Source organism: Elgaria multicarinata, chromosome 2 (genome assembly GCF_023053635.1).
Source record: "Elgaria multicarinata webbii isolate HBS135686 ecotype San Diego chromosome 2, rElgMul1.1.pri, whole genome shotgun sequence".
Lineage (NCBI taxonomy): Eukaryota > Metazoa > Chordata > Lepidosauria > Squamata > Anguidae > Elgaria > Elgaria multicarinata.
This window is the reverse complement of record NC_086172.1, coordinates 39,297,854-39,311,828: the sequence shown is the minus strand read 5'-3', so window position 1 is coordinate 39,311,828 and position 13,975 is coordinate 39,297,854. Positions and strand designations below refer to the sequence as shown.

At 45.1% G+C, this 13,975-nt stretch overlaps 1 protein-coding gene and 1 non-coding gene across 2 annotated transcripts in view; both read right to left on the bottom strand.

Annotated features, from left to right (window-relative positions):
• Nucleotides 1–3,471, bottom strand: part of PDE11A (phosphodiesterase 11A) — a 199,765-nt gene extending 196,294 nt beyond the window's left edge. Inside the window, exon 1 of the mRNA XM_063116335.1 lies at nt 2,644–3,471. Within this exon, the coding sequence (XP_062972405.1) occupies nt 2,644–3,471 (828 nt within the window). The remainder of the gene's footprint in view (nt 1–2,643) is intronic.
• Nucleotides 3,472–12,170: 8,699 nt separating this feature from the next.
• Nucleotides 12,171–12,275, bottom strand: LOC134393872 (U6 spliceosomal RNA). Its single transcript, XR_010025140.1, has one exon. It is a non-coding gene; the product is annotated as a U6 spliceosomal RNA (small nuclear RNA).
• Between the last annotated feature and the right edge of the window lie 1,700 nt (nt 12,276–13,975).

Sequence of the window (13,975 nt, the reverse complement as noted above, 5' to 3'; positions counted from 1 at the left end):
CCAAAAAATCCTATGGCCCTCCAAAAAGTGTCTAGTGGCCATAGAATTGCTCCCCAAGTGATATTTCCCTTTTTTCATATCTCACTTTGCAATGGCATAGACATCATCAAATTCAATTTTGCAGCTCAGCTGACCCAAGTACCACACATATGTCCCTCCTAATATGAAAAAGTGAAAAGTATTTCCTGGAGCTTCTGTTTTTGAAGATCTGGATCTCCATGGTTTGTATCTGTATCATTCACTATTCCCATTTTAGAAAGGAGAGAACTGAAAGGTCACCTAACGCTTGTCCATAAATGCAATATAAACTGCAACCCAAGTCCCGGTTTGTTGAACAAGACATTCTAAACTGCACCCACTCTATAGCATACTGTCAAAGTGTACTTAAAATAAAGCATTATAGCAACACTAGTGCTGATCCTAACTTAGCCATATACACCAAATCACACCCTTCTACTCCAGTTAATTAAAACAAAGTAACTAATCCCACCTGGTTCCCTACTCACAATCATTACGGGCTGCTTTTATACACAGTAGTCTAGAAAACCAAGAGTTGGATCCAATGTTAGTATAACTTAAATCTCATTCATTTCAGTTAATATGCTCTAAGTAGGATTAATACTGGATGCAACCCATGTGCAAAATACTTGTATAGCATGTATGTTTCACATTGTGCATGCATGCAGAAATCAATACACATGCAAGTAAAGCCTTGTTTGTATTTTAAAAGGATAATGTAGCAATTTATATGCACATGCTCCCTTCAAAATTTACACACTCTATGTGTATTCTACATTCAGGTAGCTGAGCACAATTATACAACTTAAGAAGTGGCTCTAATGTTGATCAAACGCCCCATATTCGTAGAATCACTTTGTCTGTCGCTGTGTGCTTTTTTTCAGCCTGAATTTCTTCACGGTAACCAGAATAATTTACAAAAAGCCCAAACTACGATGTGATGCACCACTAGAAATCTGACTTGTGTGAATGAATTGTGGCACACGGGATTATGATTTACCCTTAAAAATGTCGAGACTGGGGAAAATTGTCAGTCTTGATCATTTAGGAACCTAAATATGTGATTCTGGTGCCCAAGAATTTCAACTCCCCACCATTCCTGCACACAGCTGGCATCTAAGAATTTGGTTCAAATTAGATTTTGGATTAAGAAAATATTTCCCAGCTCAGGTGATATAGGGTGTATTTATCTGTTACATTTGTATCCTGCCCATTGGAGACCAATGTTAGTCTCACAAAAGCTCTGACAAGTTAGGCAGGACAAAACAAGGATACGGACTTCTTTGAATCCATTCAGTGAGCTTTGCATCTGAGCAGGGCTTTGAGGCTGCATTAAAGACCAAAAGTCTTCTGTAGTGAATTTTACAGATAACTGTAGCACATATGGAAAATGGTTAAAGTTGATTGGGACGAGAAGGTGGGACTGATGCAGAGAACAGAAAGTCTAGCTTACTATTTGGCTCCTATAAACATGTATGAAGCAACTCTAGCCTCCAATGACATGCTTAAAGTATCTCCACATCCCTGTATAGATGGAGAACAACACTAGACTTAAACAAGTGATCAGAAGGTTCAGGTGACTCTGTGCGGTAATTTTTTACACAACTGCCCTGTGTGTGCTCCCTCCCAGTGAAAGAGTAGGGAAAATCCACCCTATCACTCCATTTTAATTACCTCGACCATAAACACCTTATGTTTCTTTAAAGGGATTCTTTAAAGAATGTTAGGGTTGGGGAGAATACATCAACACATTCTTATTAAGTATGATAATTAGGGCTTGTACTTCATGTTAGTTCTATTTAGAGTAGACCCCTTGAATTGAGAATGACTTAAATTTGATTAACATTGGATATAGCCCTGAGTATCCCATTTTTTTCTCCACTGTGGAATTAGCTCAAGGCAACATGGATCATCTCTCATCTGGGCAATAAACCAGATCTGAGACCTGCTTAGCTTCAGCAAGCTGACTGCATTATGAGGTAAAATCCAAAACATCTCACTGATAGACCCACTGAAATGAATGGGACAAGTTAGTGACTAACTTAAGTCCCATTCATGTCAATGGGTCTACTCTAAGTAGGCCTAGTTTTGGATTTTATCCCATGTACTTTCAACAAGGGGCTCATCTACACCAAGCAGGATATTCCACTATGAAAGCGGTATATAAAAGGCAGGAGCCACATTACTGCTTTGTAGTGATACTGAAGTGCACTGACAACTGTTGGGGCCCATTGACACATACTATCTACAGCTTTCATAACCCTATATACTGCTTGGTGTGCCTTGTGCCTTTTATATATACCACTTTCATAGTGGAATATCCTGCTTGGTGTAGATGAGCCCCAAGACCCTGAGATTAAAAACAAATAGATCTTGAACAGTGCTGCCTTGGGGTGGGTTTTTCTTTACTTTTTTTTTTTTTTAACTGACTGGTTTCAGAAGTTGATTCTGTAAACTGATTTTTACTGTTATGGTTGCCTATATGGCTTTCTTTTCTTGGTCGTGGTGTAAGTCGCCTGGGGTGGGGGGTGGGGGGCGGCGATCAGCCGAAAGGCGGGGTAAAAAAAAATTATACGAGCACTCCAGCAAGGGCTTTCTGAGCGCCTTGCTTTCGCCAAGTCCTACCTGGTAAGCGTCGGCGATGTTGACCGTCTCGCCGTGCTCGGCCACATAGCCGATGATACCTTTGCCCCAGGGCACCTGCACCTCGTTGGAGTTCTCGGTGCTGTAGCAAGGCAGCAAGGGGGTGCCGGCGTGCACGTCGAAGACCTTGGAGACGAGGCTCTTCTTGCCGGCGCCGCCTTCCACTAGGAAGAGGGAGCCCCGGTCGGCGTCCACCATGAGACAGACAAAGATGAGGATCTTGTAGCTCAGGGCGCCGAGGTCCAGGTCGTTGATGTCCTTGACCAGCTCCAGAAAGAACTGGCGCTCGTTGTGCTCCTTAAGGTGGCGCTTGTAGTCCAGGGCGGTGGGCGGGTACTGGGGGAGGTTGACCCGGGACTCGAGCAGCGCGCTAAGGATGTGCGCCGTGGTGGGCGGCAGAGAGCTGGCTTTCCTCAGCAGCGCCCGGCGCCTGGCGCTGCACAGCGGCTCCTGAGCCCGGGCATGGACGTGCTCGTCGTAGGTACGGTTCACGTGGATGGCCTTGGAGCGCGCGAAACTTTTCCTCAGTTCTTTCTGCGACGCTCGCCGCTGCAGCCCGCCGGCCGCCGTCGTCGCCGTCTCCGGGGCCATTTGGCCCGCGCCCCTACTGAAGAGGGAACGGATCAGCGGCGAGGGGGCGCCATTGCTGTGGCTGTTCGGCCGCCCTTCTGGCCCGCCGCCGCTGCCTGGACTGGGAGCCGCCTTGCTGAGGAGTGAGTTTCTTCTCTTCAGCCACTTCTCCACCAACTCCGGGTGTCTGTCTAGGAAACTTTCTACTGCAGCAGAGTCCAAGCTGTTGGGGGCAGACATGGCTCCTCTTTCTTTCCACCACCCCGCAAAAAAAAAAAGGGGGGGGGAGAACCTCCGCTTGCAAACTTTTAGCACTACTTATGCCTCATGCCGCAGCCCCGGTTAGCATAAGGAAAGCGCGGACAAGACCGCGCCGCCACCGCTGCACTTCTCCCGACCGAAGTCCTAAGAAGAAACCAGGGCTGGGCAGAAAGTCACTCGCCACGTGCTGTGATCAGCAGCTGCCCGGGGCTTCCCGCCCTCTCTTGGAGCAAAAGGAGAAACCGGCGGGACCCACAACGTGGAGCCATCCGCCTTCTAGCCTTGGTCAATTTCCCTCTTTCTTCTCCCCGCTCCGATTTTTCTCTCCCACTCCCCGGTCTTCATCACGAGCAACTCCCCTCGTCTCTCGATTCCATTCAGGTTTCGCCTCCTCCCCCCCCCCCTTTAGGTGGATCCTGCAGGGCTTCTCCGGTTTCCCCTCCCCGGTTACTCAAAGGGGTCTGCCGCTGTTTCTCTGGAAATGCGCGTCAAGCGCTCTGCTAACTGCTGCTCCTGCTGGCGGCGGCTCCTGCGTAACCCAGCCGGCCGACCACTGAGGAGGCAGGGCGGGGAGGGAGGACGCGTGAGCCGAGGGAGGGGAGGGGGAGGAGGAGGCAGAGCGAAAGCCGGTGGCGGAGAGCAGCAGCAGCAGCCTGTTTTAGTAGAGGCGATCACGTCGGCGGTCGATCCTCATTGGAGTGTGAATAGCATAATGAATGAAAGGGGACGCCACACATGCACACGACGGGTGAAGCTGTACAGTGAAACCCACCCACTGACCCCCACCCACTACCCATCACAACGCGTGAGACTAGTATGGGGGAACTTACACCACTGTATTATTATTGGTTAATGGCTCGAGAAAGGCAATCTCGACGCATTCCAGGTCTTCCATTAAGAAATGCAAACTCTGTGATAGATGCTGCTGAGCAGCTATCGGTTGTCACGGGATGCATAATTAGATTTAGGAGTTGTGCGAGAGAAAGGTTTTTTTTAAAGTGAGTGCAGGAGGGGGGGAAATGATAAAAGGAGGTTTCCTGTGTGAGAGATTAGTAACCACGTGGCCCTTTGTTTGAGGATGCGCGGTGTGTCTTTTGTGCATATGCTCGTCAGCAAATAATAATTAAAAAAAAAAAGCATGGAAGACTCACGTCCTTCTCCTTAAATCATAAAGCGCTTGATAGATTTAAGGGGGAACTATAAGAGCCCTGCGCCCCGATTCTAAGTGTAGTTCTGGAGAAATGGACCTTGATGGTTTTAATGGAAAAGATTGCAGATCTAACCATACTTTCGAATTAACATATTTGAAGTTTGAGGTGCTTAAAACGAGGGGGGAGGGGAATCCAAGGTGCGCTGCTTGTGTGGGAGCTGGAGGGATTGGGTGGAGAGGATTATTTATGTTGCAATCCGTAACTGTATACGTCAATATAGAAACCGCGAGCGATGGATATATTCCATTCCAGGAGGAAATCCCCCCTTGCAGCTCCTTCCTTATGCATGCCTGTTCGGAAGTGAGTCCCAGTAAATTCAATGGAGTTTCCTCCCGACTAAGTATAGGTAGCCTTGCAGTCCTAGTTTGCAGCGGCCTCGTTTCCCCTTTACTCATTAAAATTAATTAATCGCGTATGAAATATTTTAATGGGCTTGCTAGAGCTCGGAATATAAACGCCTCCTTTCCCCTTAAAGGAGGGTGTTTGAACGGGAAGAAATACGAGTATTGGTTTTCTGTAACCGCACAAATACATGGTGTTGGTCATAATGTCGAATCACAGAGGCGGGGGTGAGTTTCTGTGCCAGCCAACTCCTGCACTGGGAGTCTCCCCCTGAAGCGGCAGCGCACGTGGTTACCTTTCCATGGAAATGTGCGGGTCTCAAGGTCCGATTAAGATGAAGGAACAGCAAACACACGCGGCTCCCGTGCCGCCTCCTGCCGCGAGACGAAAATCCGACCGCATCCGCTGAGACGGACTGACGTGGAGCTATTTTTATCCACACGTGGAGGAGCACATTTCATGGCTAAATCGATGCCTACGCAAAAATGCTGCGGAACCTAAAGTCATGGATCTCCGCACGTGAAAAACGTCTCCGGTGCACCGACGCGAATGAAAGCGATTTCGAAAATTCATGAATGAGATGTCAAGCCTTCTCAATGGGAGCTAAGCACACAGCCATCCTGTATAGCAAGCACCTGCGTGGGACTGGATTTCAAAAGCGCCTCGAGAGCGAGACGTCGCTTAAAATAGGGCTCTGCCCAGGGAACGGTTGTCAGTGCCAGAGCTCAGCTCTGGAATGGATGAAGTTATACTAAAGAAACTGTACATTTGAGCACGTGCAGAGTTCCTTTCTCAGAGCTACCACGATTTCGGTACTGCTGCTAATTCTTGGCTCAGTGTATTGCAGAAAGTCCCAGTTGTATCCCCCAGGTAGTACTAGGAAAGAATCTTGCCGGAAACCCCGGAGATCCGCTGCCAGTCAGCGTTGACAACACTGGCCCAGATGGACCCAATGGTCTGGCTCGGTACAAAGGAGCCTTTCCCTAGGTTCCTACGTCTGCCAGGACGGAATAATTTCACGAAGGCTTGAGCCCCAATAGGACTATTTCTCTTTGTATACAATTTAGGGAAGGCGGGAGTCCAAAATGACCTTGGGAGGGTGTCTATAAAAGAACATGACCCGATCTAAAATAGACCCGCAGAATTCGATTACGGGGTTGCTGGTAGAAACGGGACTGGATTCTCTAGCCCCCGCTGATATAAACTGATTTTCCTTCCCTACTGCAGTCATTTTGGAGTGTAGGTAGGAGGAGCCCTCCACGTCTGATGCTCAGATAGCATAAACTTTGACAGAAACAGTAATTGAAACAGACAAAGGACTGGGCTCTCCGAAGACTGTGACCTAAATATCCGTCCTAGATTATAACGTTGAATTTAGCACTTTTTTTTAAAGCCCAGCTTCCCATTGCTGCTCTATTTGCGGTTTGGCTGTAGACTGAACTTTATGTTATGCCTGCCCTGTTTATATTGCTCAGGAATATTTCCCTTCCGATTGCTTGTTTGCAAATTCTCTCTCGCTATCTTTCTGCAAGACCATGGATTTGCTACACACCAGCTGGTGGCTTCTCATTCAGAAATAGCGCATCGCGAACAGCAGAAACTTGTCAATTGTGAACGAGGGAGAGAGAGAGAGAGAATATTCCTTTTCGGAGCATGCGCGGTGGAGAGGGCGGAGAGGTTTCAATACACACGCGTAATTCACTAATTCTATATTCCAGAGTGACGTGGAGCTCTTTCGAGGGGGACCACGTCCTCCACATACGCACACGCTGCCCACCGCTTCAGCTAGCGCTTAGATGGGAGGGGCGAGGAGAGGATTCCATTGAGAAAATGCTCCTTTTGGATGGAGACCGACCAGGGAAGAGGTTTGCAGCCGCCGCATGGAAGGAGCTAACAAGAAGCGCAAAAGCGGGAGAGCACTCAGCAGAGACCCGCAAAAGGAAGATGTTAAAACGTCTCGAGATTTGTTTGTAAAAAAAAAAAAAAAGTCCCAAAGGGTTTGAGCCGCTTCTAAACGAGAGTGGGGACAGTTGTTTGATTCAGCAGCAAGGCAATTCATATATACATGCTAAGGGAGGGGGGAGACGGGAGCAAGGGAAAATTCAAAGGATAGGAGTGAACGTCCTCTTTGCCTCTATTCCGCCAAACAATTCGCATCTGAGATCACGTGCTAATATAATAGCTCTTCTCCTACTCAAAAACAACAAAAGTTTTATTAATGCTTAATTCAAGTCATGTCATCTGTTTTACGCTCCTCCCTTCAAACTTAATGGCACCACGCAGCTTTCAAGGGGGCTGTCAAGCTGTGGGCAAAATGGTCAGCAGTGGTGGCTGGTGGCTCCGATTAAGGTGGGGCTGGAAATCCCTTCTGGGGTTCAGTCAGAACCAGCCAGGCCACTAAAGCAGCTATCCAAGGTGCTGAACCTAGTTGGGTTGTGATTCAGCACCTTGGACAGCTGTCAAGCAAGGGGAGCTCAGACAGCCGGTGTGTTAGTTTCTGTCTCAAGTGCCAGATTAACTTGGTTGCCCTTGGGGACTGTGCTCCTTGCGAGGGGAGTGGGGGTAGCCTTTTGCTGCTTTCTTCAGGCAGCACAATGTCTTGGGCGGGCCCTGGCCTCAAGCCTGCCTAGAAACCGGAGCCTGGGTAATCAACTCACCAAGGCGTGGGATCAGCTGGCTTTGCTTTTACTCGAGGGTGAAAAAAGGAAACCCACACAAGCTCAGAGGCACTCTTTTCCTTGTGGCAAAACCTCATAAGTTCTAGGACTGAGAGATGACATACTAAGAACGGCTCTGGGGCTCAACTTCCACTTCGAAGATCCCTCCCCCCCGCACCTCTATTTTGTTGATAGTGGAAATGGCTGCTCCTGGTGCAATTGCAAGTGATCATTGCCTATGTAGTGATATAGGTCGTCGGAGGCAAAATCCCGCTGAATTCTATGACGTGTCCGAAGCTTCAGCCTCAGACGCGCTTCTTGGGAAAGAAGCCGACGCGACTTCACTTCTCCATCAAGGCCTTCGAGCTCCGTGTGAATGAATGCGCGCGCTTGCTCGCTGGGATTTCCCCGGGCTTTTTCCAGATGAATTTATATGGGCGCTGAGCGCGCACGCGCGTTGGTTGAACCTTCTGCTCCGCCGCTGGCTGAGGCAGAAGTGTCTGGTCCGCTGCTGGCGCCTCGCTGCCTAGTTACCGCTCACATGGGACTTGAAAGAGCCCCACGCAAAAGACCCATGGCGCCCCGTGAGCCTCCTCAGGGAGGAATTTTCCAGGGCACCGGCAGCATCATTGATGCAATTCTTCCTGACAGGCATCAAGCGCTGCCCGCTTTCCTTCTTGTGCTCATATATATGCACCAGTCAAGTGCAGGAGAAGGAAAGCAGGCAGCTTTATAATATATAATGTATGTTATACATATATTCTAATATTATTTATTAATAATATTAATATTAATTAATATTTATTATAATAAATAAATATTTATAATATAAATATTACATTATAACCCAAGGTTGCCCACAATGCAATCTGACCCCCTCTCTCTATATATGTACTGTATTTCTTCGATTGTAAGACGCCATCGATTGTAAGATGCACGTTAATTTCAGTATCACCAACAGAAAAAAAGCTTTGATTCTAACAATAATAATTGCACCCGCGATTCTAAGACGCACCCCGTTTTTAGAGATGTTTATATGGGGGGAAAAGTGCATCTTAGAATCAAAGAAATATGGTATATATACACATATATATTATAGAAATAATATATAATATAATCGAATTTATATATAATAAATTGTTCTATATAATATATTACAGCCCAAGTTGGATTATATGAGCCCAATGCAATCTGACCTCAAAAGGGCTGAGGGATTGTTAACTTTAACCGTAGGCAGCAGTCTCTGAGCAAGTTGCCCTCCAACTGCCTCAAGAAAAGGCATGTGTGGGCTGATTTGGGGCTGGGGTGGGCCGGCTGAGGGATATATTTGTTACCCTGTGTTGCACATCACCACAAGCACAGCTCAGACTGGTAATATGCTCAGGAAAGCAGACAACACACCTGCTCTGGTTACTTGTAGGGGGTTGGGGAGATGCAATTATTATTTCTCAGTGTCCTGACAAAGACATTTGTATACCCTTGACACTGTGGCTTACAATGCTGGCTAAGCAAATCAATGGGCAGTCAACCTATCCCAACTTTCCCCAATCTGGTGACCTCCATATGTGGGGTTTCAATTCCTATCTGCCTCAGCCAGCCCAGCAAATGGTCAGGAATTCTGGGAGTTGCAGCCCAAAGCTTCTGGAGGGCACCAGGTTGGGGATGGCTCTCCACAACAGCCTGAAGCTTTAATGGCAATAATCCTTTTAGGTTATTCACAGTGAGTGAATACTATGTAGTCCGGTCCCATGCATGTATGCTCAGAGGAAAATCCCACTGGTTTTCTTTGGCCTTATTCTAGCTTTAATTGCTTAATTTCTGGAGGACCCCTGGTATGAGGTTCTACAGCTCAGATATACATGATAATGAGCACTGTGCCCCCTCTCCTGGTAAATGCCTGCCCAAAGCTACACTAATATATACAGTCTTCCCAAAGAGAAAAAAACTGAAGTAACTTGAACAATATAGTATATCTATTAAGAACAACTTAATAGATGTGCTATATTGGATAGCAGTGGATTGCTAAACATCAAGACAAGATCAAAAACATATTGTTGAAGTAGTGATAATCTCTTCTAAGGTAGTATATTTTTCTATCAGAAATGACTTAAGTTTTAATCCTATTTATATCAAAGTAGTACAACTGATATTATTCCAGGGGAGACTGTTTAAAAATTTGGCTTTTATATGTATCCTCAGTCCTTACAAACATGGGCCAAATATTACCCACTAGTCACTTTGGCACACTTTTATACTTAGCAGCACAATCCTGTAAGTCAGGGTTGTACTTCTCCACTAGGAGGGGCTGCAACATTTCCAGTAAAGCAAATGAAAGGAAAATAAAATCAGGCATGTCCTCGTTACCAGCAGCAACATGCATAACCCTGCCACCAAGCCTGTTTATGTATATTTTAGTATCTATTCAATGTTAGCATCACAAATGTATCAAATTAATAAGAACAAGTACTTTTAAATCTAGAAGATCTTGTCTACTGACTTTGAATATGAACACTTCCCTTAAACAAATTAATAGCTTATGTATTAAAAAAAATCATTAGTAAGAACATAAGGAAAAGCATGCTGGATCAGACCAAGGGTCCATTTAGTCCAGCACTCTGTTTACACAGCGGCCAGCCAGAGGTCAACCAGGAATTCACAAGCAGATCACAAGTGCAAGAGCAACCTACCGCCCATGTTCCCCAGTAACTGGTCTATATAGGGTTACTGTCTATTCTAAACTCAATAAATGGGTTTATGCAGGCTATATGAGGATCAAATGGTAGCCTGAAGGCCTCCTTTCTGCTGGAAAAGCCACTTTGGGAGGGGGCAGTTAGCAGAGGAGATAACTTGTTGAGGAAGACACTTCTCACAAACAAAAAATTACTAATGCCTGAGAATGAAGGAGAAGTAAGGACTCAGAAGAACTAACAGTGCACAATTATTCTGGTTATCACTGTTAGTCTGTCACCCTTGAGGGAGTTTGCGTGGCGGGGAGAAACCTATCTCAAATTCAGTCTGAGTTTGGCAGGGTGCATAAAGGAGAAACTTGAAGTAAGCCCAGTTTAGTTCAAAGGCCTGTTCAGACAACATGCTAAGCCATGGTTAGGCCACTAACCCTTTTGCAACAAATGGTTAGTAGCATATTTAAACCATGATTATGTAGCCACCATGGTTAGGAATACTTCACATGAAACGCTAAGTCATGATTCACATGACACACTCAGCCATAATGTTTAGCTCAAAATGCTTAACCACCGTGGCTTAGTGGGTCATCTGAACGGGGCGCAAGTCGTCTTTCAGTATTTTGGGGGTAATACGAGAGACGCATTATGCCAGAGACTAATCAGGTAAGATTAACAATACACTTTCCATCTTGGACACATTTATTTTCTAATGGGCTATTAGTTCTGTTTCATCTTTTGAATTAAACTATACTTTAGCCAGAGGAATGCAGTAAAGCTGCTAGGACTGATGTAAACAATGCAAACATTATTTCTAAGGACATGTTTGCAATGGACAAGGGCAACAATAAGTTAATCTGTCCACATCTGTTAACTGTGGCTGTAAGGAGTCTGGGGTGGACAAAAAAGTTAGAGAACAGCAACGATGCACTGCAAAATCCAGAAGAGATATTTACTCATTTCTCTAACCTGCTGTTGCTCTTAGTGGTCAAAATTCTGTTGAAGTAGGAGCGCTGACTGCGCGGCACTAAAGATCTAAGTTCCAAAATAAGAATGCTGGTTGAAGGTATCTTTGAATTTCTTTTCTTTTATGCTGGTAGATGTTATCTTTGAATTTCTTTTATCAGGTGTTCACAGAGGAGTTAATGGTCCAGTTTGGAAGAATTGGACTTCTCATCTAACTTCAAGTATCATTTCCACACACACACCCCAGAAAACATCTGTATTTGACAAGCTCTGCCTTGGCAGCATATTGTCAAGCAAACACTTCTAAAGCAGAACTGTCAGGAATGAGAATTAGGGAGAAAAACTGTCAAGTCCCTTCCCTTCTCCCAATAACTGGTTTCATAAGTTAAATGTTTTGGAAAAATGAAGTGCCAGTTGAAATTGGCCAGTTTGCATCTAAAGAGATCAGGTGGAAGGAAACCTATGTCTTTGGAACTATGTTGGGGTAATCTAGGAAACACACCATTCATGCAGGTCTGTCACTCAGACATGCAAGTTTAGTAATTTGATGATTTCAATGGAATTATTTATCCACAGTGAATTATTTTAGCTTTATTGTTTACAAAATGAAGAAGGAACAGACCATCTACATTCTTGCTCCTTTGTTGGGCATAATTCAGCTGTAGATAAATGTACCTGTATAGGTTGGGTGGGTTGTTGTTGAAGGTTAAGCATTCAGGGAAGTGATTAAAAAAAAACCTCAAAAACAAAATACCTTTCCGCATACAATATTAAAAACAAAACAAATATGGTGACACGTCTGGCCTCAAACTGGCTTCACAAAAAATATGGAATGCTTCACGAATTTGTGTGTCATCCTCGCACAGGAGCCATGCTAATCTTCTCTGTATTGTTCCAATTTTAGTCTATGTGCTGCCGAAGTAAGCTTGTAAAGTACCTACCCTTAAACCAGAGGTGCCAACTGGGAACCTTTGGGATGGATCCAAGCACCCTTCCCCTATTTCTGTGGCTCTCATCACACCTCACCTAAGAGTTAATGACCCTTCTGTCTGTCTGTCTCTGTGTGTGTGTAGAAACACCTTAGAAAAGCATTCCTTTTTGCCAGGCCTTTTGCCTCTGGCCTCTCCCAGTGCCCCCTCTGCAGCATGAGATGAAGCCATGGAGGGATGCAAGGTGAAAATTGATGCTTCATTTGAGATTCCTGATGAATAAGCAGGTTACAATGGTGAAGAGGACCAAGAACTCCAGGGTCTCTTGTCAGCTAGTCTCTGCTAGTTGGTAGATGCCGAACAATGTCTACCCTTGTGGCCTGCCATGAAGCTCCAGCTCTGGGAAGGTGTACATCAAGGGCAGGAAAAGGTGGGGCCAGGACTCCCAGGCCTGTGTGCATGGGAAAGAAACAATGATATACTATGGCTGGTGATTCCAGCACTTCAGCAGCTTGTCCTGCCCCAGTAGTTAGCCATCCCTGCTATCTTACCCTTTATAACCACCTTTCCATGCTTATATAGTATAACATAAACAAACAGTTGGTACCTGTATCCATGAGATAGGTTTCCTCCCCAGTGAATTCCATCTTCCAGGATATTTGGAACTGCTTATCTCTTTAACTTATCTTGAACTTGAAAAAAGGTTTGATTTGAGCAGCTGACAGAATATTTTGCATAGTCCATAGCATGCCAGACTGCTTGTGTCCATGCTTGGAGAGATAAGGGGAACCATGCATTGGGTTCTGCTTTTATTTATTTATTTATTTCATTTCCATACCGCCCAATAGCCAAAGCTCTCTGTTGGGCTGTATCCAGGTGAGATATTGTTAAAAGAGATAATCCAAAGTTATGGGGATCCTCTCTCACTCCATCTTTAGATTTAATTGAGGGAGTGATGACACCTATCTGGAAGTCAAGGAAGCATGTCCAGGCCAGTGTGGCTTTGGAATCAGCCAAACATTCTAATGGGAAAATAAATCAATGGCTCTATGTATTTTGCCCTTAAAGAGGCAGTGACATTGCATACTCCAATGGAGAGAGATTATCATGTGCATCAAATCAAAACCCTTACCAGCCAGACTGCACCTATTTGCAAATCTTGGACATTTGTCCCCTTTCTAGAATACCATTACCCACTGCAAGTTTTCAATCAATGATTGTCACATCCTGATTTAGATAAATACTAATCTGTGGTTATATTACGTGGATGCTAATATCATGCTAACCTATTAGAAAATTGAAATGTAAGAATGAAACAAGTTTAAATAAATTATAGACCAATACCTAGTTTTTCCAATACCCTACCAAGCACAGTAGTGTGATGCAACAGCGATCAGAATTCTATCCATATCTAATCGTCCTTGCCCTTGACTTCATTGAGATTAATTGTATTTGTCAACTCTTTCAATTTTACTGTAGCACAGTCCTGCAAAGTGCTGAGCTGTCCCTTCTTCCATTGATTTCACTGAAAAGTTGGCTTGAATAAAACATTGCAACTGAAGTGTGTAGGTTCACTTTTCACAAGGGCAACGGCACTCTAATACAGCCCTGCCAGACTTGACAATCCACTCCACTCCCATTTCTAGAACCTTAGGCAAACTGCAAAGGTAGGTGTATTGACCTCATGGTAGGTTGTC